Source organism: Carassius gibelio, chromosome B10, assembly GCF_023724105.1.
Source record: "Carassius gibelio isolate Cgi1373 ecotype wild population from Czech Republic chromosome B10, carGib1.2-hapl.c, whole genome shotgun sequence".
NCBI lineage: Eukaryota > Metazoa > Chordata > Actinopteri > Cypriniformes > Cyprinidae > Carassius > Carassius gibelio.
In genome coordinates, this window is record NC_068405.1 from 4,907,372 (window position 1) to 4,929,096 (window position 21,725).

The 21,725-nt window shown below is 40.8% G+C and overlaps 1 protein-coding gene across 1 annotated transcript; it reads left to right on the forward strand.

Moving 5' to 3' along the window:
• The first annotated feature begins 1,691 nt into the window (after window positions 1-1,691).
• Window positions 1,692-21,520, forward strand: LOC127965967 (chromodomain-helicase-DNA-binding protein 1). Its single transcript, XM_052566720.1, has 38 exons — window positions 1,692-1,978; window positions 3,378-3,503; window positions 4,091-4,277; window positions 4,514-4,618; window positions 4,711-4,763; window positions 4,842-4,982; window positions 5,788-6,053; window positions 6,199-6,424; window positions 6,648-6,748; window positions 6,835-7,013; window positions 7,099-7,223; window positions 7,343-7,559; window positions 7,636-7,725; window positions 8,315-8,505; window positions 8,740-8,928; window positions 9,910-10,069; window positions 11,053-11,205; window positions 11,289-11,360; window positions 11,579-11,728; window positions 11,908-12,056; window positions 12,187-12,283; window positions 12,405-12,500; window positions 12,592-12,768; window positions 12,913-13,073; window positions 13,240-13,281; window positions 13,365-13,498; window positions 13,624-13,762; window positions 13,959-14,109; window positions 14,217-14,339; window positions 14,506-14,649; window positions 15,281-15,538; window positions 16,980-17,105; window positions 17,863-18,041; window positions 18,128-18,227; window positions 18,369-18,420; window positions 18,804-19,038; window positions 20,115-20,361; window positions 20,647-21,520. The coding sequence occupies exons 2-38, from the start codon at window positions 3,451-3,453 to the stop codon at window positions 20,722-20,724; spliced, it is 5,346 nt and encodes a 1,781-aa protein (XP_052422680.1). The 5' UTR covers window positions 1,692-1,978; window positions 3,378-3,450; the 3' UTR covers window positions 20,725-21,520.
• Window positions 21,521-21,725: the final 205 nt, after the last annotated feature.

The window sequence follows — 21,725 nt, forward strand, 5'->3', positions numbered from 1 at the left end:
CCTTCACTGATCTGAGATCAGCAGTGTGGGGGACGTTACTCCAAAAGTAGCACTTAAATACAGATTATTATTTACTCCTGTAAAGTTGCATTGTTTCAACTATTACAAAGACACACATTTATTTTAAGTACATTTCAGAAATTACATTACACAATTACACAAGAGAAATAACTTATTTATGATGCATCTTTCACTGTTAATCCTGTTGTAAAGTTATGCACCATCAAAAAATAATTACTACATTTGTTATGTGTAGAATGTGAGAAATAAGCCTTGCAATATCAGCAATACTATAATAAGAAATTTTACTGCAAATTTTAAACTTGATAATCTGAAAGTAAAAGCACAAACACAAATAAAACTAACAATTGTTGAGCACTTTTTTGATTAAACAAACCTTGAGTTTTAATCATTCAATTTGATTGTTTTATTAGTATAAGATCAAGATTGATCTTTACATTTTAAAACGTGGCTGTGTATTTACAATTATTTGAACATTAAACAGCAGAATAATATATAACCTGGACAGTTTGGATCTCAATGCTCAAAATTATGCTCAAAAATAATAAATATTATGAATAAAGTTTCTCTTTATTTAAAGTTCATTAACTGTACTTTCTTTAAGGATGGACAACGCAATGTTTGCTCATCATACACCGACATGAAATATTAGCAAAGTAATTAAATGATTAAAACCATGCCCTATTTCATCGTCAAGTGAATATTTTACAATATATTTTACAACTTATAAATGCATATTTCATCAAGTGAAATGTTAACGTGCTATGCAAACCACCTTAAGATGTATTGATAAACCATGACAGAAAGCCACATGATAAATCACAGTTCATCATAATAATAAGGGCAAATAATTATTCAGATAGTTCATAAACACAAAGACAAAACCCTATCAGGGTAGCACACAACAAATACAAGTATGGGTTGCATGCATGTTTCTGTTGAGCATTATGTAGATTTAAACTGTAATAATTCATACTTTTTTTTACTTCCAAACCCTACAGATTGTTTTTCAAATGATATATAGTGAGGTTAAACTGCTTTTTAAACATTTTACACTATATTAAAGATTATCAGGCTTTTACTATAGGCAAAACAATACAAAATATTGTGTTGTATTATAATCTATCCATCTCATAACCAACAGACTTAGAAAATCTTAGAGGTGCACATACAGAAAACTTAAGTCCAAATTGCTTTAATGCTAAACAGGAAAATATTTGTATTGTAATTTTTGTCTTGTTTTCTATAAATATCTAAAAATTCTTGAATCAGGATGCATTTTTGTATAAGTTTGCTAAAAAGTACGGTAAAAAAGTATCCACCTGTAGGGTAAAAAAAAACTATATATATATATATATATATATATATATATATATATATATATATATATATATATATATATAATAGATCAGTTGTTTCAACATATAATGGATATTGTACTAACTGATCATCAATCACAGGTACAAGCTAACAAGGTGCATCATAAATGTAGAATTATTCAATTATTATTATCAAATTGAACGATTGCAAATAGCATTAACGTAATTTATGCGGTGTGTACTGCTAGGCATCTTTGTTTTCCTCTTTTTGTGTAATTATGTAATGAAAGTATGAGCCTTTTTATTGTTTGAGTTTTTTTTCCTCAAAGTAGTGAGGATTGCGCGTTGCGCGGGAGAGCGGTGACGTCACGGCCCGGGGTTTCGCTCTCTGTGTGCGCGAGCGTGTCATGGCGGAGACCGGCTGCTGAAGGATTTACAGCTGAAAGTATGCCTGCTATCACACCTGTTTCCCGGCACATGGAATTCAAAACACTGCCTAGCGTATAACCCCAAGGCACTCTTCACCGCGGGGGGGAACTCAGACACCCATCTCTCGGAATAAAGTCTTAGGAGTGTTTTTGTGGAGCTCCCGAGCGACAGCAGAAAGAGCCCCGAGCAGAGCAGCGCGGGACAGGCAGGTAATAACAGAGAAAACACCTTCAGTGTGGACCACGAGTGTGTGTACGAGACAGAGCTGGCGGAGAACCCGAGCCTGGCTGGGGCTTCATCAGTAGATGTCTGTACACGGCTCGCGATGCTGTCTGTATTCACCAGTTTGAAGGGCTAATGAAAACAAACCGAGCGGCGGATCTACAGAAGCGCAGTGCGGCTCAACAACAGCGTGAAGACCAGACAGTTATCACTGAAAACAGCCCGAATACAACCGAAACCTCCCATAATAAGACCAAACCCACAGGTTCATTGGCACAACTGTTAGTTATATGTGCTTAAGACGAGCCAGCTAAATGTAAAGCAGAATGTCCCATCAAAATTAAACTCAAACTGAGTGAGGATGCTCATTTAGCTTAGCATGCGAGGTACCTGGCTAAACCAATAAACATGAAGTTATACTGGGAGGATTCTATCGAAATATTGTTTAGATGGTACTGTATTATTAATCTGATCTAGATTATGTCTTAGTGGACTCCAGTAACGTGACTGTGTTAGCCGAACAGCTAGTACGCGATTCTCTCCTAGCAGTAGCATGCTAGGCTAAGCTAGCTTGTCCTTCCACAACTGGGAGAGACTGATGAAAGCTTTGAAGTGTAGCGCCAATCCTGCACTTCTAGTGCTGTGAACGAACAAAACATAGTCTCAAATCGTGGTTTAATGATGTGAAATATAAACTCCTTGATAACGGGTATTTAAAAAAACACCCCGAGGGTATTCCGCGCCTGTGCCCGAGCATGGCGCTGCTTCAGGCCGCCGCACAGCTCAGGACAGTCCGCTGCTTTTAGGCCTGATCCCTAGAGGCCCCTGCGGTCAACATCACACAGATTTTTCATTCATTAAACGATGCTAAATATGTTGATTTTCATAAGAGTTCTTTACGATTCAACTGTAGATTTTACGTAGAGACAAAACACGTGGTTTGCCGCTGAAGTCAATTTAGACTTTTTCTGTGTGTAGTTTTGAAGAGGGGAAGTAGAGAAGTAATCCTCTCGAAGATGCATTTACTGATAAAGTGTACTCCAGCCACATTAGGACCACAATATTGAAGAATAAACTAATAATATACAATATGTACATAACCAGTAAAAAAAAACACACTGAACATGTATGCAATGCATTCCTGCTACTGTGTTTACAACGGCAAACAAAATGCAGACCTTAAATACTTTGTGTAAATTTTCTGAAAACCAGCTGTTAAATTGTTTCACCTGCTATGTTTGGTTAATTTCAGTTCCCCAGACTTCTTTATGCTGTAGTCTAGAAATTAGAAAGAAATCAGTGATGTTTACTGGAAACATAAGATAAGTCTCCTTGATAAACACATTCCATGTGTCTGAGTTTCTGTTTTCTGTTTTTTTATTTTAGGTGAGCTGCTGTGAAGTGGCACACACAGACTGCAAGGATCTCATCAGGGTCTAATCTGTAGTATTTGATTGCCATGGATGGACGCAGTGAGGATGAAAGTGTCAGCAACAGCAGCGGAGAGTCCAGGTAACCAGAATACATTGGTTTCCATGTTAACAAATTGTAAAGTAATAATTTGTCTGAAATAAAAAATTGTGGCAGTTTACACATTTGCATAGATTATAATCAGATTCCATTTACTTTCCCGCCAGCATCTGGTGTTGACAGGGTGTTTGACAGCAGGCTTTTTACATCAGAGCATTGCTCAAGCTGTTACATGCTAGCAGAATAAACCTTACATGTGCTTTTTGTCATGTGGAATTGGATTGTATGGCAGACTAATGGCTACTTTAGTGTAATTTACACCTTTATCCATTCTTTCTGAGTCTGTTTCTCCTGTCATCCATGATTTCAATGTTTTGCCCAGTCCAGGTCATTGTAGTGCTAAACATGTATACTACTGGAAAGTGCTATAGATTTAAATCGTCGGTGAATAATGAAGCGTGAATAACCTCATACTTTGCTTGTCTTCTCTCATGCACAAGTGTGTGAAAGTGGGAAGAAACATGCAAAACGTGTGAAATGGTTTAGATAACTGCTTTCTTTAAGTTTTATTTCATTTATATGTTCAAATGATGAGGAATTGACTCGTGGTACCTGTTTTGGTGTCTCAGTAATTCAGATGATGAGTCTGGGTCAGGATCGGGCTCGGGATCGAGTTCAAGCAGCAGCAGTTCTAGCAGTAGCCAATCAGGGAGCAGCGACTCAGGAAGCGGCTCGGATTCGGGAAGCCGGTCGGACTCGGACTCGGAGAAATCCAAGGAAAAGAATGATCAAGGCAACAAAATCGATGGAGCAGCGGTAAGCTTCAGAAATCTTTTGTGTAAAGTTGTCGGATGCAAGGTGTAGTGCTATAAAGTCTGCATGAAATCAGGATTGACCTCATTATTTCACATATAAAACAGTGGAAGTTTAAAGAAAGTGAATGATTTATGCTAATTAATGGGAAACACTAAGTAGGCACTTCACAGGGTTTCGGAACAGAGCCTTTGTTTCGAAGTGTTTGAAAACGTCCCTGTTGTTGTAATTCCTTGTAGTTTTGGAAGTCCAATCCCAGTATCCTGACAGTGCAAAGGACAGCCATGCTCAGGAAACAACAGCTTCAGCAGCAGCAGAGCTCCTCAAACACCGGCTCAGACGAGGTACTGCGTGATATTACTGCTGCACCTTCCACTTAGGGAATATTAACTCCAGAAAATGATCATAGATTGAAGTGTTTGTTGTGCTCCTGCAGGACTCTTCCAGTAGTGATGAGTCGGATGATGAGTCAAAGAGCAGGAGTAAAGGGTGAGTGTGCATCTGTTAGGTGTGGGAAACACCCTCGCTCTGATCTGGTTAACATTGACCCTGGTGTTCTGTGTGTAGGTCTGGTTCTGACTCTGACTCGGGCTCTGGTTCAGGAAGTGGTTCGTCTGACTCGTCAGCAGGGGAGCAGGAGAACAGCGACGAGTCCGTGTCAGACTATGAGCCCAGTCACAAAGTCAAGAGCAGAAAACCTTCAAACAAGTACGGTTTTCACAGCAATCTTGATTTACCTATGCCATTTTATAGAGGATATTTTTTCACAAAAGTCCTCATTGTTTTGCGTTTTCTTTTTCTTTTCTTTTTTAATTAAACATTAAATCAAAATTCGCCTTTTCTATTAATAAATGCATTCTATTGCATTTTTGCTGATTTTCACTCAATTTGGCACACAGACTCATTTAAACACCCTTCACATGTAGAATAAAATTCAGAGTGGCTGGACATTCAAATTTCTTAATACTACTGCTGAGTTTTGATTGGCTGCCCGCTGGTGGCTTTTTTGGATAAGTAAATATAGTGGAATTGGTTAGTCTCAAACCAAATTTGCATGTTTTGGTCTTGTTTTTTTCTTCCACATGTGCTTGGAGCCTAAAGGGGCCTTAAGAAATCTTAAAATGTCTTAAATTCAGATTTAATGGGTGTTACATTTTTGGTCACATTACCCATAAAATATTTCCAGCCTGACAACAGACCTGTTTTTTTCTTCCCCTGTTGTAGTTACAGCAGAATACAAGGCCAAACTACCCTCTTTGTTTCTTAAATATTTTCAATAATAATTATAATAAAGGTTGAGCTACAGCAAGCTGACCTCCTTCAAGCTGGTTTAAAAGGTTTTTTTAAACGTACAAACGATACCCAGAGAAGCATCATAATGTGGGAATGATTCCTCCGATTATTACATTCAGTGTAATAGTTTCTGGTACCAAGATGGCGCTGTTGAGGCTCGCTGCCTGTCTCTCTGCGAGACTTAACAATTAAGCATAACAGCACACATCTCATCTCTCAGGGCCAATGCCAGGAATGGGAAAAATAACAAAGCTCCCAAGAAGAAGCCCTCCTGCTCCTCCTCCGATGACGAGGACGATTATAAAAAAGCTTTAGCGGGTCCTCGGCGGCAGGCCACGGTCAATGTGAGCTATAAAGAAGATGAGGAACTGAAGACTGATTCAGATGACCTGGTGGAGGTGTGCGGAGAGGACGTCCCACCACCAGAGGAGGACGAGTTTGAGACACTGGAGAGAGTTATGGAAATGAGGATAGGCCGGAAAGGAGGTGAGAACAAAAAAATGAAGCTGTTCAATCTGTGTGACATGAATAAATCCACACAGCTTTCAATAGGCTCAGTCTGTGAGAACACATTCAGCTTGGGAGAAAAGTGTAGAGATCTGTATTAAAGTCTTGTCTTGTTCTTTAACAGCAACCGGAAGCGAAACCACAGTGTATGCAGTGGAAGCAGATGGAGACCCCAACGCCAACTTTGACCCCAACAGACAGCCAGGAGATGTACAGTACTTGATGAAATGGAAGAACTGGTCCCACATTCACAACACCTGGGAGACGGAGGAGACGCTCAAACAACAGAACGCGAGGGGCATGAAGAAACTGGACAACTTCAAGAAAAAAGAGCAGGAGAAAAAGAAATGGTATGATACCTTTAATGTTACTTAAAGGGTTAGTTCACCCAATAATCAAAATGATGTCATTAATAACTCACCCTCATGTCGTTCCAAACCCGTGAGACCTCCGTTCATCTTCAGAACACAGTTTAAGATATTTTAGATTTAGTCCGAGAGCTCTCAGTCCCTCCATTGAAACCTTTAGGTAATGTGTCTTAGATGCTGATTTGATTTAACGCTGTCGCCGTAGGCTCAAATCTGCCTCGCCTGAGGATGTTGAATACTTCAACTGTCAGCAGGAGCTCATGGATGACTTGCATTCACAATATCAGCTCGTGGAGAGGATCATCGGTGAGAGGACGCTGCTTCCTATTGTCTTTGTTTTGGTCAGTTGTTGGGAGCGTTTATTGACCTTTACTGTTGTCTTAATCTTGCAGGACATTCGAATCAGAAGTCTGCCGCAGGTTACCCAGATTACCTGTGTAAATGGCAGGGGCTGTCATACTCCGAGTGCAGCTGGGAAGATGGTGCTCTCATTGCCAGGAAGTTTCAAAAGTGCATTGATGACTACATGAGTCGGAATCAGTGCAAAACCATTCCCTCCAGAGACTGCAAGGTAACGGGAGTCAACTCCGGTCATCTGAGCAAGTGACTCAAACCCCAATCACTGTACAACCAGTTACATGTTTGGTTTCCTGTAGGTTTTAAAACAGAGGCCACGGTTTGTACCCATGAAGAAGCAGCCTCACTACATTGGTGCAGATGGATTGGAGCTGCGGGACTATCAGCTGGAGGGTCTCAACTGGATGGCCCATTCTTGGTGCAAGTATGTGCGCTTGGTTTCTTCCTAAAAAACATCACGCTGGTCTCATTGATGGATAGATTGCCACAGTCGTGAGTGATTTCATCAGTTTCTTCATCACTTATACTCTTCTGCTTTCCCAGAGGGAACAGTTGCATCCTGGCTGATGAGATGGGTCTGGGCAAAACCATCCAGACTATCAGCTTCCTCAATTACTTGTTCAATGAGCACCAGCTTTACGGGCCGTTCCTTCTGGTGGTGCCTCTATCCACCCTCACATCCTGGCAGAGGGAGATCCAGCTCTGGGCTCCTCAGATCAATTTTGTGGTGTACCTGGGAGACATCAGAAGCAGAAACATGGTACGATTTAAAAAAATAAAATAAAAGGGTTGATTGAGCAGGTCATAGGTTTAACGCCGGTCTGTTTGTTGTTCAGATCCGGACACATGAATGGATGCATCCACAGACCAAACGACTGAAGTTCAACGTTCTGCTCACTACATATGAAATTCTGCTGAAGGATAAGGTACAGCTTGAGCCGAAAGCCAAATTCAAAAGGGCACCTATTGTGTCTTTTTTTATAAGATGTAATATAAGTATCAGGTGTCCCCAGAATGTGTCTGTGGAGTTTCATTTACTGTTTCATTTTGAAATTGCCTATTTTGAGTGGAAGCAGAAACATGCTGTTTTTGTGTGTGTCTCTTTAAATGCAAATGAGTTGCTGCTCCCCGCCCCCTTTTCCAGATTAGGGCTGTGCCTTTAGAGCTCCTACCTCAGAAACTGCTAAAAACATCTGTTTGGTTTTGATTGTCATGCTGAAATCATGCATTTAAAGCAATATTAATTTAAACTTTTGATAAGGTTTTCTCACATTTGACTGAGTCTGCAGACAGCTTGTTCTGAGACACTGCTTATGATTTATGAAAAAAAACAAAAAAGGAGCAGGTGGATTTGAATCATTATGGGGTGCACACTGCCAACACACATTTATGATCAAACAACATGTGAGAATTCTGCATAAAAGGTGCCCTTTATTGCATATGATATTAATATCTATCTAAAAGAGAGAAATGTGAATTTTATCAGAGCAGAGCTCATTATGTTTTCTCTTGCAGTCCTTTTTAGGAAATGTGAGCTGGGCGTTCATTGGTGTAGACGAGGCCCATCGGCTGAAGAACGACGACTCGCTCCTCTACAAGACTATGATTGAGTTCAAGTCCAACCACAGGCTCCTGATCACAGGAACACCCCTCCAGAACTCCCTCAAAGAGCTCTGGTCTCTGCTACACTTTATTATGCCTGACAAGTAGGTGTCCTCCTGTCACATCAGTTCAATACGTAGCCATAGACTTCACTGCAGCAGTGCTACTATATGCAAGCAAACTTTTTTTCATGTGGGTTTTTGGTAGCTCTTGTAACGTTTTGTGGTTTGTTTTAAGCGGTCAAGGCTGAGTACCATAGAGAGAAGAGTTAACCACATTCTCGTATGGGTGTGTTACAGTGTAATAGATGTCACTGATATAAACTGATATGTTGGTAGATTTCACTCATGGGAGCTGTTTGAAGAGGAACATGGCAAAGGCAGAGACTCTGGCTACACCAGTCTCCACAAGGAGCTGGAGCCCTTCCTGCTGCGACGAGTGAAGAAGGACGTGGAGAAATCTCTGCCTGCCAAGGTGGAGCAGATCCTCAGGGTGGAGATGAGCGCCATTCAGAAACAATACTACAAGTAAGACAGCTTTTAGAGTAAAGAGTTGAGTACAGGAGAGAGAGACTGCACAAACAAGCTTTTCCAAGACAGCATGGACTACGTTTACATGCTGTTAAAATTCGGGTTATGGTCGGGTTAAGGTCACTATTCGGGTTTCTGAAACATTCGGGATAACCCGTTTACATGCGTGAGCAGAGAGAGTTACTCCTGTATACATGGAATGTGTAATCAGTTGCCAATATCCCGATGTAAACAGCGACGCACGGTTAGCATCTGGACATAAGACGCAATATGTGTCATTTCCGATTCTTCTTCCTGTATCCAAAGACTCAAAAGACCAAGATTCCTTGCGAATAGAACATGCGCAGAACACACATTTTGATGGGGATATGCCGAAACGCGTTTACATGAGCATATCCGGGTTTTTGCCGGTGTTTACATGGCCGTGCGCGACCGGGTTATTGCTAATATCCCGCTTTTGAATGGGTTATTGGCTGCATGTAAACATAGTCATGGAAGCACCATATTACTCTATTAGATTAATTGGTCTTGTCACTCTAGATCCTAACAAATTGTTGTGTCTGAAGAAAATCCACCTTGGCTATATGTGACCCTGGAGCACAAAACCAGTGTGGTTAATATTTATTCTGAAAATCTGGAATCTGAGGGTGCAAAAAAAAACCTAGATACTGAGAAAATCTCCTTTGAAGATGTCTTAGCAATGCATATAACCAATCAAAAATTATGTTTTTATATATTTACGGTAGGAAATGTACAAAATGTATTCATGAAACATGATCTTTACTTAATATCCTAATGATTTTTGGCATAAAAGAAAAATGTATAATTTAGACCCATACAATGTTTTGTTTTGGGGACTGCTTAAAATACACCCCTGTGACTTCAGACTGGGTTTGTGCCCCAGGGTCACATATAATTCCCTCTTATATCCAATCTTTAAATTAAATGCCCATACATAAATCATCATTTTTTGTTAAGGTGGATATTGACGAGGAACTATAAAGCGCTGAGTAAAGGCACTAAAGGAAGCAGGTCAGGCTTCCTCAACATCATGATGGAGCTGAAGAAATGCTGTAACCACTGCTACCTCATTAAATCACCGGAGGAGGAGTTCTACAACAGACAAGAAGGACTGCAGGTGTGTGCTCACCCACAGGTGCAAACAACCAGTCAGCCCAAATTATAATAGCAACATGTGTAACTACGTGATTAGGTGCACTATTATGACAAAAATCATCATTTGCGTAATTCCCTTGAAATTGTAATTGCTGTTATTAATTACGATTATCACAATTTACCTTGATGTTTATACAATTGTTTGATGCAACTGTATGCCATGTTTATATGAAAATAATCTAAAAACACTCTATAGAAAAGCACTAAATGTTTTTCAGTTAGTGTTAAACCTCAAATGGCAACTATGCATCAGACTGGTTTCTTCTTTTAAAAATATGAAAGGTATTATAATGTTATACTAAAATAATAGAAAAACACTTAAGAAAAAAACATATCTTAAGTTTGCAGAGTAACATAAGTGGACTTTGAAGGATTAATTGGATTAATAAATCTTCCGCTTTGAACGATTATGTAATTGTGGCATCCATCATTTTAATCACGATTAGAAATTCGATCAGTTGTGCAGCCCTAGTATTTACACAAATATTTTCACAATGTCACATTGAAAAATAATTTCTTTAAAAGTCACAAATGGTTTGGATGGAATATGATTTACATGGAGAACGTGATTTATTGCTAAATATTTTGTCTGGCACCCAGTAGAGCACGAAATGTGAATTTTATTTGCGAATGGTTTAACAACATTGCTTCCCAATCCCCTAAAGAGACCGTTTGTGCTCCCATGAGAAACTTTTACAAATTTTAGATTCAATAAATGTATGCATTTAGCAGACACTTTTATCCAAAGCGACTTACAGTGGCATTCAGACTAACATTTTTATTTTATGTAATAGAAAACATTATCATGCTCATCAGTTGCCAGTTGTGCTCCGTGTTTCCTGCACACATACAAATGTTTTTTGTGCACTTGCAAAAATGCCACTTTAGGGCAAGGGAATGTAGGATGGTTTAAGTTAACCAAAACTGTATATATATTGTCTGCAGCACCTTATTCGCAGCAGCGGGAAGCTGATTCTTCTGGATAAACTGCTGGTTCGGCTGAAGGAGCGAGGGCACCGTGTGCTCATCTTCTCCCAGATGGTTCGGATGCTGGACATCCTGGCTGAGTACCTGAAGTACAGGCAGTTCTTATTCCAGGTGAGGACCGGACTCTCTCTCACTGGAGTTAAACGCACTGTTTGTGTCTCAGGCGTGACTTACAGAGGTGTTTGTGTTCACAGAGACTGGACGGGTCCATCAAGGGAGAGATGAGGAAGCAGGCTTTAGATCATTTCAACGCAGAGGGCTCTGAGGTATGTGTGAAGTGACTGGTTACGAAGGGTTAAAAGACTCGTTCTGGTGTCGATTGCATTATCATTGTAAAATAATAAAGTAGGCTTTTGGTTCACAATCTCTCAATGAAAGGAAACTAATTAAATGCATGTTCTCCAAATGTAAAGTGTAATTTGAGGAAAGTTTGTAGATTTAGAGAGAAAATAGAAAAGTGGAGGTTTGCCGTTGTGTCTTGCAGGATTTCTGCTTCCTGTTGTCGACGCGAGCAGGTGGTCTGGGCATTAACCTGGCCTCTGCAGATACTGTGGTCATTTTTGACTCGGACTGGAACCCTCAGAACGACCTGCAGGCCCAGGCCAGAGCGCACAGGATTGGGCAGAAGAAACAGGTGCGCATCCACTCCACACTTTACATGCAGTCATCAGCGTGTGTTACCTGACTGATATATCAGTCAACACATCTCAAACACATCTAGTGTGTGCTGGCTTCATTGATATTGATCAGAGCTGCACGTACTGTCTTTCGTTGTATCAGTACTGTACATGTTTCTGTAATCTTCTCTTTCAGGTGAATATATACCGTCTGGTGACGAAGGGCTCGGTTGAGGAGGATATTATCGAGAGAGCCAAGAAGAAAATGGTGTTGGACCACCTGGTGATTCAGAGGATGGACACCACGGGGAAGACGGTCCTGGACACGGGGGCTGCTCCTTCAAGGTAGAGCTAGCTTACTCGACAAACACTTTTTTTTTTGTTTTGTTTATTGAAGAACATGCAAAAAACTGTGGAAGGTCTGGTATGTGTCTATGGTGTGTACTTGTAAATGACGACGTGTGACTTCCTGCAGTTCCACTCCATTCAACAAGGAGGAGCTGTCCGCCATCCTGAAGTTCGGTGCTGAAGAGCTTTTCAAAGAGTCGGAGGGAGAGGAGCAGGAGCCTCAGGTGTGTGGGGGGACACTAGGGCTGGGCGATTTTGCAAAAACATTTTCATATCGATTTTTCCTGTTTCCCCAAATATGGCCTTCGTGTTGCTTGTTGATTGACTTGTTGGTTGGTTTGGCAGGAGATGGACATCGATGAAATCCTGAAGAGAGCAGAGACCCGAGAGAACGACCCCGGACCGTCGACTGTAGGAGAGGAGCTCCTCTCACAGTTTAAGGTTTACACTTTAAAACTTCAGCTTCCAGATGTGCTGGACCGTCTCGAGAGGCTGTCAGTCACAATTAAACAATGCCTGCTCCGTCCTGCAGGTGGCAAATTTCTCCATGATGGAGGAGGAGGAGATTGACATGGACACTGAGAGGGACAGTAAGAACTGGGATGACATTATCCCCGAGGAACAGCGGAGGAGACTCGAGGAAGAGGAGCGACAGAAAGAGCTAGCCGAGATCTATTTACTGCCCCGCATGAGGAAGTGTGCTAAACAGGTCGGCTGCTCATACAGCGCTTGTCAAAGTTAAATATTAGCATAAAAAAAGATTTGTGGTCTGTGCATAATGTTTTGAATATATGAAACTAAACCAGACCAAAGCATATTGAGCGTCATGTCTTTCTTTATTTTGTGAGTTCAGATCAGCTTTAATGGAAACGAGGGCAGACGCAGCAGGAACAGACGATACCCTGCTTCAGACAGCGATTCGGGCTCTGACAGGAAGAGGCCCAAGAAACGAGGAAGACCTCGAACTATTCCAAGAGAGAACATCAAGGGTTTCACTGATGCGGAGATACGCAGGTAAAGCACATTCAACACTCGGGGTGTAGTGTTGGGATAATCTAATAACAGTTCACTGTGAGATGTATCACTTAGCTTTTCTTCACACAAAATGTGTATATTCTAATTACGATTCGTGTAATCTTGAATTATGACTAATGTTTACTCTGAAACTTTTTCCACACAGGTTTATTAAAAGTTACAAAAAGTTCGGTGGCCCTTTAGAGCGGTAGGTGGCTGTTTGTCATCGCTTGGTATGAAAGCAGTTGCACGTTGTCCTCTGTCACTGATGTGACCGTGTGTGTTTCACAGGCTTGACGCTATCGCTCGAGACGCTGAGCTGGTGGATAAATCAGAGCATGATCTGCGGCGGCTGGCGGAGACCGTACATAACGGCTGTTTGAAGACGCTAAAGGAGAACCCCTGTGGACCCGAACGAACCTCAGGCAAGAGTCAAATAAAGATTTGTACTCCCTGGCAATTGGATGAATGCACTCTTATAGGAAGCATGTGTGATTGGACACCTTTACGAAGGCCTGTCTTGATTTTGTTCTGTGCTGGATCATATCAGGAGGCAGGCGAGGGAAGGTGAAAGGACCCACCTTCAGGATCTCAGGGGTCCAGGTCAATGCTAAGCTGGTGATCTCTCATGAGGAGGAGCTGGCCCCATTACACAAGGCCATCCCCGCTGACCCCGAGGAGAGGAAGAGGTATACTCACATGCACAAGAGCTCAGTGCTATCCATGCACCACTACTCTGATGTCGGCACAGTTTTGCTTTTGTTAGTGTCCGTCTCAAGTAGTTGTTTTAAAAGAGCATGCATTCTGTTTGTCATTTTATACTTTTTGCAAGAGCAGAAAAATGACATGACAATGTTTTTATTGTGTCTACCTGAATATTTTCAGGTATATAATCCCATGCCACTCAAAGGCAGCTCATTTTGACATCGAGTGGGGTAAAGAGGACGACTCCAGCCTGCTTATTGGCATTTATGAGTACGGTTATGGCAGCTGGGAGATGATCAAGATGGACCCAGACCTCAACCTCACACACAAGGTGCAGAAACACTTGGAGAAACTGCTGTTTGATCAGTGTGCCATTACACTGGGATGTCCTTGTATGCGTGATGTTTAAGTGCTAAATTGTTACAAAACGTGTTGCAGCTCCTTCCTGATGATCCTGACAAGAAGCCACAGGCCAAACAGTTGCAGACACGAGCCGACTACCTCATTAAATTACTGAGCAAAGACCTGGCCAAGAAGGAAGCACAGAAGCAGGCCGGCACAGTGAGTCACGCAGATTACACACTGCACAGCAACACTCGGTTCACTTAAAGCAGACGTAAGCAGTAAACGGTGTGGTGTAAAGTGGCTAAATGATAACTTATAACAATAACAGGTGCTTTATTGATCATACAACACAATCACTGATGTTCCTTCGGCTCACAATCAGGCAAATTCACGCAAGAGACGACCACGGGGCAAGAAGAATAAAGCTGTGAAGCCCAAGATGGATGAGGTGACGAACAGTCTGTCCTCTGCGCCGCCGTCAGATAAGAGCTCTGAAGAAGAGGATGAGAAGGAGGAAGAGGAACAGGTTTGTGCTGCTGTAATAGTGCAGGCGTACCGTGTGAGGGCTGAGGCCGCTGCTAAATTTAAGCTAATAACTTATCATTTCCACAGATACTGGAGAAAAGGTTGGGAAGCACTGTCCTTTGTCCAAAGCATTTAACATTCTTCTGTGTACGCTTCTCTCCCATGTAGACTCTCTGCAGTCTTTCTGTGGTCACTTTTTATTATGTTAGGAAGTGCTGAGAATGCAATTTCACAAGGTACATTGCCATTAAAAAAAAAAAAGTAGTTAAAGCCTTTATAGAGCGGTTTCCCAGGACCGTATGATGTGCACTAAAGTGGATGCGTTTCTGAGCACATCGCTGAGACTGATCGTAATGCCAGGTCTACAGTTATAGGAACAAAATTGGCTTTGGCTAAAAGTGGTATGACATTGTGAGTGATGCTCCCTTCTCTGTTTCTAAAGATTTAAAGACTAATAAAAATTAACCGAATTTACTTGGACAGTTGTCCACAATGTATGTTTTAATGCCTTACTCCGATACTCTGATCCAGCTCTGATCATTTGTAATGATATTTTCCATGCTCCGTTCCACATTGGTAATATTTAAAAATAAACATTGTCTCTGGCTGAAGTGTTTCTTGTGTTCTTCCAGGAAAGTCCTCCAGGGAAGCCGGCCAACAGAAGAGCACCGGTGAAGGAGGAGGAGGAGGAGGACGAGGAGGAGGAGGATGAAGAGTCTGATGAGGACGAGCCTGAGGATAAAGAGCCCGAAGAGGAGGACTTCATGGAGAAAGTGGTCAAAAAAGAGATTAAGAAGGAGAAGAAAGAGGAGGGTCGAGACAGCAAAGAGAGGGAACCGAAAGAGGAGATGAAGTCGGAGCCTGAAGAAGAGGAGACTCCAGCAGAGAAGGTCACAATGATCATAATCACACAGCTCTTGACTATGGCCTTGTTTTTAAACCTAATGAGCTGCCTACCTAGAAAGGGTTTTTAGAAATCAAAGGCACATTATGAGTCAAGCCTGCAACTGATTAGCCGATTTTCATCTAGTAGTTTATTTATTGATGGTCCACTTTAGCATGCTCTCCATCTCACTCATTCAAACAAGCACACTCTCAATCTCTCACTCACTGTTTTGCTTATTTATCGTATCTCTGGGGATATGCTGGTATCAAATTTTCATCTTGTGATTATTGCTAATGCTTTTATCACTGTAAGCTGTATTATCACGGTATTGAAATTTGGTCATAATACAGTATAACAGGTTAAATAACTTTTTTCTTATAACGAAAATAACTGAACTTTACAATAAAGCAATACAGAAAAATATATAAAGTTTTACATAGATTAAGGTGCAAAAGAACCTGAGATTAATGAATGTTCAGAAGAGTGTTTCATTGCCAGTTTATGTTAACTAATGAATTAACTAATGATGCCCTAAAGTAAAGTGTGAATGAACAATAAAGAATCAAAACACTTTCAAACAATATCTAGGGCATGTTGTAGTCCAGATTAAAATGGAAAGTTAATAGCCTATTAAGTCTAAATATTTAAGTATTTGGAGCTGTGATGAACACTATAGCAAATCCACAAATCTGATTGGCTATTTAAAATTATTTAAATATGTTTCAGAAAGTAGCACAGCTGCTTTATTTATGGGGTTTCCAGGGTAAAGTCATCATTTTCTGTAGTTTAGCGCCATCTGCTGTCAGAGAGTGAATGTGCTTTCATTCAGCGCATCTCTCACGTGTTCATGTGTTCCTCATGCTGCTTGTTTACATCAGAGCACACATCTCTTTCAAGCAGCATACAGCCGTGTTGTGCTTGTTGACCAGTTGATGGGAATCCTATTCTTAAAATGCATCCCAAATTCGGAATAATTTGTAATATATTATTATTCACTGTATTTAGAAGTGCCCAAGAAAACAATATTGTGCATATTCATTACCATGATATCACATTATCAAATACTGGCACGTGTCTACAGATCTCTGTAATGCTTTTAATAGCAGTTGAGATATGTGTAAACAGTGTTATTTCAGCAAGCTTTATGTGACAGAAATGGTGAGATGTATCAAGGGAATTCAGTCTGTCCCTCTTCTTCCATTCTGAATCGATTAGTACGACAGATCTTTGACAGATTTTAGCAGAAACTGGATATTGATGTGAAACACTGACTAAAAGAGTTTAACTAGGCCTTCAGTAGCCACAAGCAAAAGACTGCATGCTGTTCTAGGCAACTCGCTAGGTTTGAAGATGTTCTAGTGTAATTTTTGCGTTTGTATTGTAACATACTGTGGATATAACACTTGCATGAGTTGCTATCCTAAAGCCGTTGACTGTGTTCTCAGGCTGTAGAGGTGAAAGCAGAAGTTCGGGAGAAGGCGGCTGATAGCCCTGTGCACACGCCCACCGGAGGAGATGCACTTCCCCTGTCTGACGAGTCTGAAGAACTGGACCAGAAGACCTTCAGCGTGGTGAGTCTGATCTCAGCCTGAAGCCTTATTTACAGGTTGTTGAGACCTCGAATAGATCAAGTGAGTGGCTCTGGTGAGGAGATGACATGGATTTATTTATTATTTCAATATGTTACTTGTGGTAAATTTATAATGTTAATGAAGGCTTTGGCGCAAAAAAAAAAAAAAGTTGAGAATTATTTTCAACCCTCATTCTGACCCTCTCTAAAATGACCTGTTTTAAGGGGCGTGTCCTTTAAGGCTTGTCAGGAATCGGCCACTGTTGTGATTGGCTAACGTTACTGCATAAGAAACCACATCAACGCCCCTAGATATTGCATGTGAATTGGGGGCGATACATCAGTTCGGCGTCAAGCATTGAGTTTTCCCTCTTCAACACTTTCCTACGCATTTTATTTCACTTTCAAATTAGCTGCAGTTCAGCATCAATTACAACAAAATGCGTTAGGATGTAGAACTTTTATGAACAAAATGAAAAAAATACACCATGTTATATACCTAGCATAAAATAACAAAAACTTACTCAGCAAAACTGAGTATCAAATGTTTGTGGCCTTAAATGTCAAGGCAAATTTGATTTAAACTTAAATGGTTAAGTGGACAAAGACTTCTCCATTTTTGGAGGGAAATTAGCTATTTTGTTGGCCTGAGTATTCAGATCACTAGGTTTGGTACAGAGCTGATGTCTCATTCTCTAAATGACATTTAAGTGAGGTGTTTGCACTGGAGTGACGCGTCTGTGTCATGTGTTTGTCAGTGTAAGGAGCGCATGCGTCCGGTGAAGGCAGCACTCAAGCAGCTGGATCGTCCGGAGAAGGGTCTGTCCGAGCGCGAGCAGCTGGAGCACACACGCCAATGCCTGATCAAGATAGGAGATCACATCACCGAGTGTCTGAGGGAATACACCAACCCCGAGCTGATCAAACAGTGGAGGAAGTACGGCCGTCTTATCACAAACCTAGAACCGCAAGATATAAATGAAGGTTAATATTGAGTTTAATCTGTTTATTTCCAAATTCCAGAAATCTGTGGATATTTGTTTCCAAATTCACCGAATTTGATGCAAGGAAACTGCATAAACTGTATAAACACGCCATCAAGAAAAGACAAGAAAACGCTCAGGTATGGACACTGTTCTCAGAGATTCTGTGTTTTGGTAGTGATACTTTGAAATGTTTTTGCTGAGTATCTGTTGCTTTATTAAGTTATTTATATCTTTATCTTTGGATCATTATAATTGAGGTTTGTGATGTTTCATTTCAGGCAATGGAGCAGAACACTAGCTCTGTAAATACACCAAGCTTTAAACATGCAGGTATGTCTGCTCTGTTTTGTGTTGATTGATGATTAACATTCATGCATATAGCTGGTGTAACCCTGGCCCACAAAACCAGTCATGAGGTCCCATTTTTGGTATGGCTTTCCATTGATGTATGGTTTATTAGGATCAGACAATATTTGGCCGAGATACAACTATTTGAAAATCTGAGGGTGCAAAAAAATCTACCAATTTAGAAAATTGCCTTTAAAGTTGTCCAAATGAACTTCTTTGCAATGCATATTACTAATTAAAAATAAAGTTTTTATATGTCTATGACTGCTTTTGTGCTCCAGGGTCACTGCCGCAGCTTTAATGGTGTATGCATCATGCCACACTTCTGCTCGTCTGTGTAACACTGAATGCTGTTGTTTGTGCAGATGTTGAGCGGATCAAGGAGTCGCAGCAGGACGACAGCAGCAGAGACAGCTACAGCTCTGACAGACATCACTCATCTCGCTATCATGAGCACAGCAAAGATCGGCACGCTGGAGACCCGTACCGAAAGAGCTCCGACCCCAGGAAGAGACCCTACTCCTCCTTCAGCAACGGCAAAGACCACCGAGAGAGAGAGCGAGAGCCGTTCAGAGAGAGAGGAGAGCGACAGGACAGCAGGTGCTTTTCTGTTTACTCTGAAAATGGTTCACAATAGCAGCGTTCACATACACCGTCACTGGTACAAATGCAGCTTTCATAGTGTTTTTGAATGGGGTGATTTGCATGAAGCGCATGACATGCAGAGAAACAGGATATCATGGCCTCAAACTAATTTCATTCCCTCATTTTAGGTAAATTGTGACCATGTTGTGCCAATTCGTTCCATTGTTTTAGTCAAGTCAAGTCACCTTTATTTATATAGCGCTTTAAACAAAAAACATTGCGTCAAAGCACTGAACAACATTCATTAGGAAAACAGTGTGTCAATAATGCAGAATCATAGTTAAAGGCAGTTCATCAAGTCAATGATATCGCTGTTGATGAAGTTTAGTAAAATTTTTGCCATAGCAAATTAAACCTGACCACATGGGCCTCTCCGAAATTTATGATATAGGTCTGGAGCATAAACTTAATTCTCATTAGGTTTGGGGCCTTAAGACTGACTAGTCGTACAGAAAGCCCACTGATATAGAATACAGTAAACAAGGGTTTTAAAATAAAGTTCCAGTCGACTTTTTATTTATTTATTTTTTTTATACTTTTTTGGAATAATTCTGAATTTCCACTTTATAAAAGAAAAGATCCCAAACAATCATCAAAAATGTTTATATTAAACCAAGCCAGTTTTTTTTTTTTTTTATATTTCATAATTTTTTCGTCTTAAAAGGTACGATCAGATGTTTTATCAGGCTGTCATTTTTTTACATTAAGATGCAGTTCCTATGTGTGGCAGAAATCATGTGACTGAGAAAAGACACAGTTTGATGTCCGGGCTGTTTTTATATAATCTTATTTCTTTCTATTTTATTTTTTGTATGAAATGCAAACATGCTCATGCTCATTAATATTGCTAAGTTTAGTCAACAAATGTCTTGTACTTGTTTTTGCGGCTTTGTGTGGAGAGATGCAATGGACGCAGAGCAGGAAGTGCTTAAATGAAGTGCATTTTCATTTTGCCAGCCACAAGTATTATTTTTGAATATCAGGTTGTTTGAGGAGTTCGAGGTCATCATGATGTTTGTCTGATTCTGCAGATACTACAGCGACAGCAAGCACAGGAAGCTGGACGAGCACCGCTCCGGCAGAGAGCACCGATCCGAGAGCAACTCCAAGGACAGGACGCACTCGGAGCACCGATCTGCCTCCGAATACACACATCACAAATCATCCCGGGACTACCGCTACCACTCGGACTGGCAGATGGAGCACCGGCCGCGCTCTCCGCTGGGCCACCGCTCGCCCTTCGAGTACTCGTCTGACCACAGAAGCACACCCGAACAGGTCTGGAGCGGCCGCAAGACATAACACTCTGGGCTGGGCTCTGATTAGCCATAGACACACCACACACAGGAGATGCCTTAGGGGACTGCTGGCCGCTGCTCTGGGGCTCCGCGAGTGCCACCCTTTCCTACTCACCTTACAGGAAACACAGATCACATATTTTTGTATTTAAGAGTTCGCTGCATTCTTTCGTAGCTGCTGCAGAGTAATTTTTTTTATTATTATTTTTATAAATTGACTACTTTTCCTCGGTTTATTTTGGTTTCCTTTTTTACTTGGAAACAGATGAATCCATGTTTCACTGTCCGTGCGACACTGGATCCGGACACAGCCGACGCAGCTTATTTAAGAAGTGATGAGTGAAAGGATGGTACAAACGTGTGTGGTCTCGATCCGCTTGAGGGGTCTCTGTTCTGAAGGACTGGGGTTCACCTTCCTAAGTACCTCGTTTACAGTGTTTTGTGACCATGTTGCCAATTTCTATCTGTAATTTTTCTTTCCACCATGCTTGAATTATTTAAATCTGTCTCGGCTGTAAAATAATCTGGGCTATTTTTTAGCGCGCATCAGATAATGTCACTTTTTCACATTGTACTACTGTAAATTATTGTATAAAGTAAATCAAATGGGCTTTTCTCAGGCTGGTATTTTTTTAACTATTTCCCCATCAACTCAGGCTATTTTCTCTTTTCCTTGGTTGTTTTGACGTTTCTTGATCTCAGTAGTTTTGAATCATGATATGGGGTAATTGTTCCAGGTGTATTCGTTCTGTAGGATCGTTTGGTTTGTTGATCTCTTCTTTGTAAGTGAATTGGGCTCGCTTTATAACAGCATCATGTCAAAAAATAACTTGTGTAACAAAAAAAGGGTTGATCGTAGCTAGAGGCACTTATGAGCTCTCCTTAGAACATTTCCATGATAATCTTTCCTCTTGTTTTCTATAAATGTTGGCAATAATGTAATATTTTCTATGCAGCCCGAGTGTTTTTCTGATGACTGGCCCGAGTAAGTCAGAATGCTGTTACAGGACATACTGATGTATATAGATGATCTTCTATATTTCAGATCCAAATTTACACTGAAGATGCATGGATTTTTAAAGTAATTGTTTTATAGATTTGTGAAGTCATTAAACTCGAATCACTGTTTCCACATGTAATCCAGCTTTAAAGTAATTTAGTGTGCTTTTCATGCAGTCATTTTCTAAATGGATTTACGATTGGGAAGCATTTGATGCTGAGGTGAGTTGCTGTTTGTCTCTGCAAATGAATGCAAACTTTCCAAAACTGGTTCCTTTTTTGGGTAAACTTTGCAAACTGTTAGTTGTTGTTGCTTATTTGAATATGATATAAACATTAAGTGGA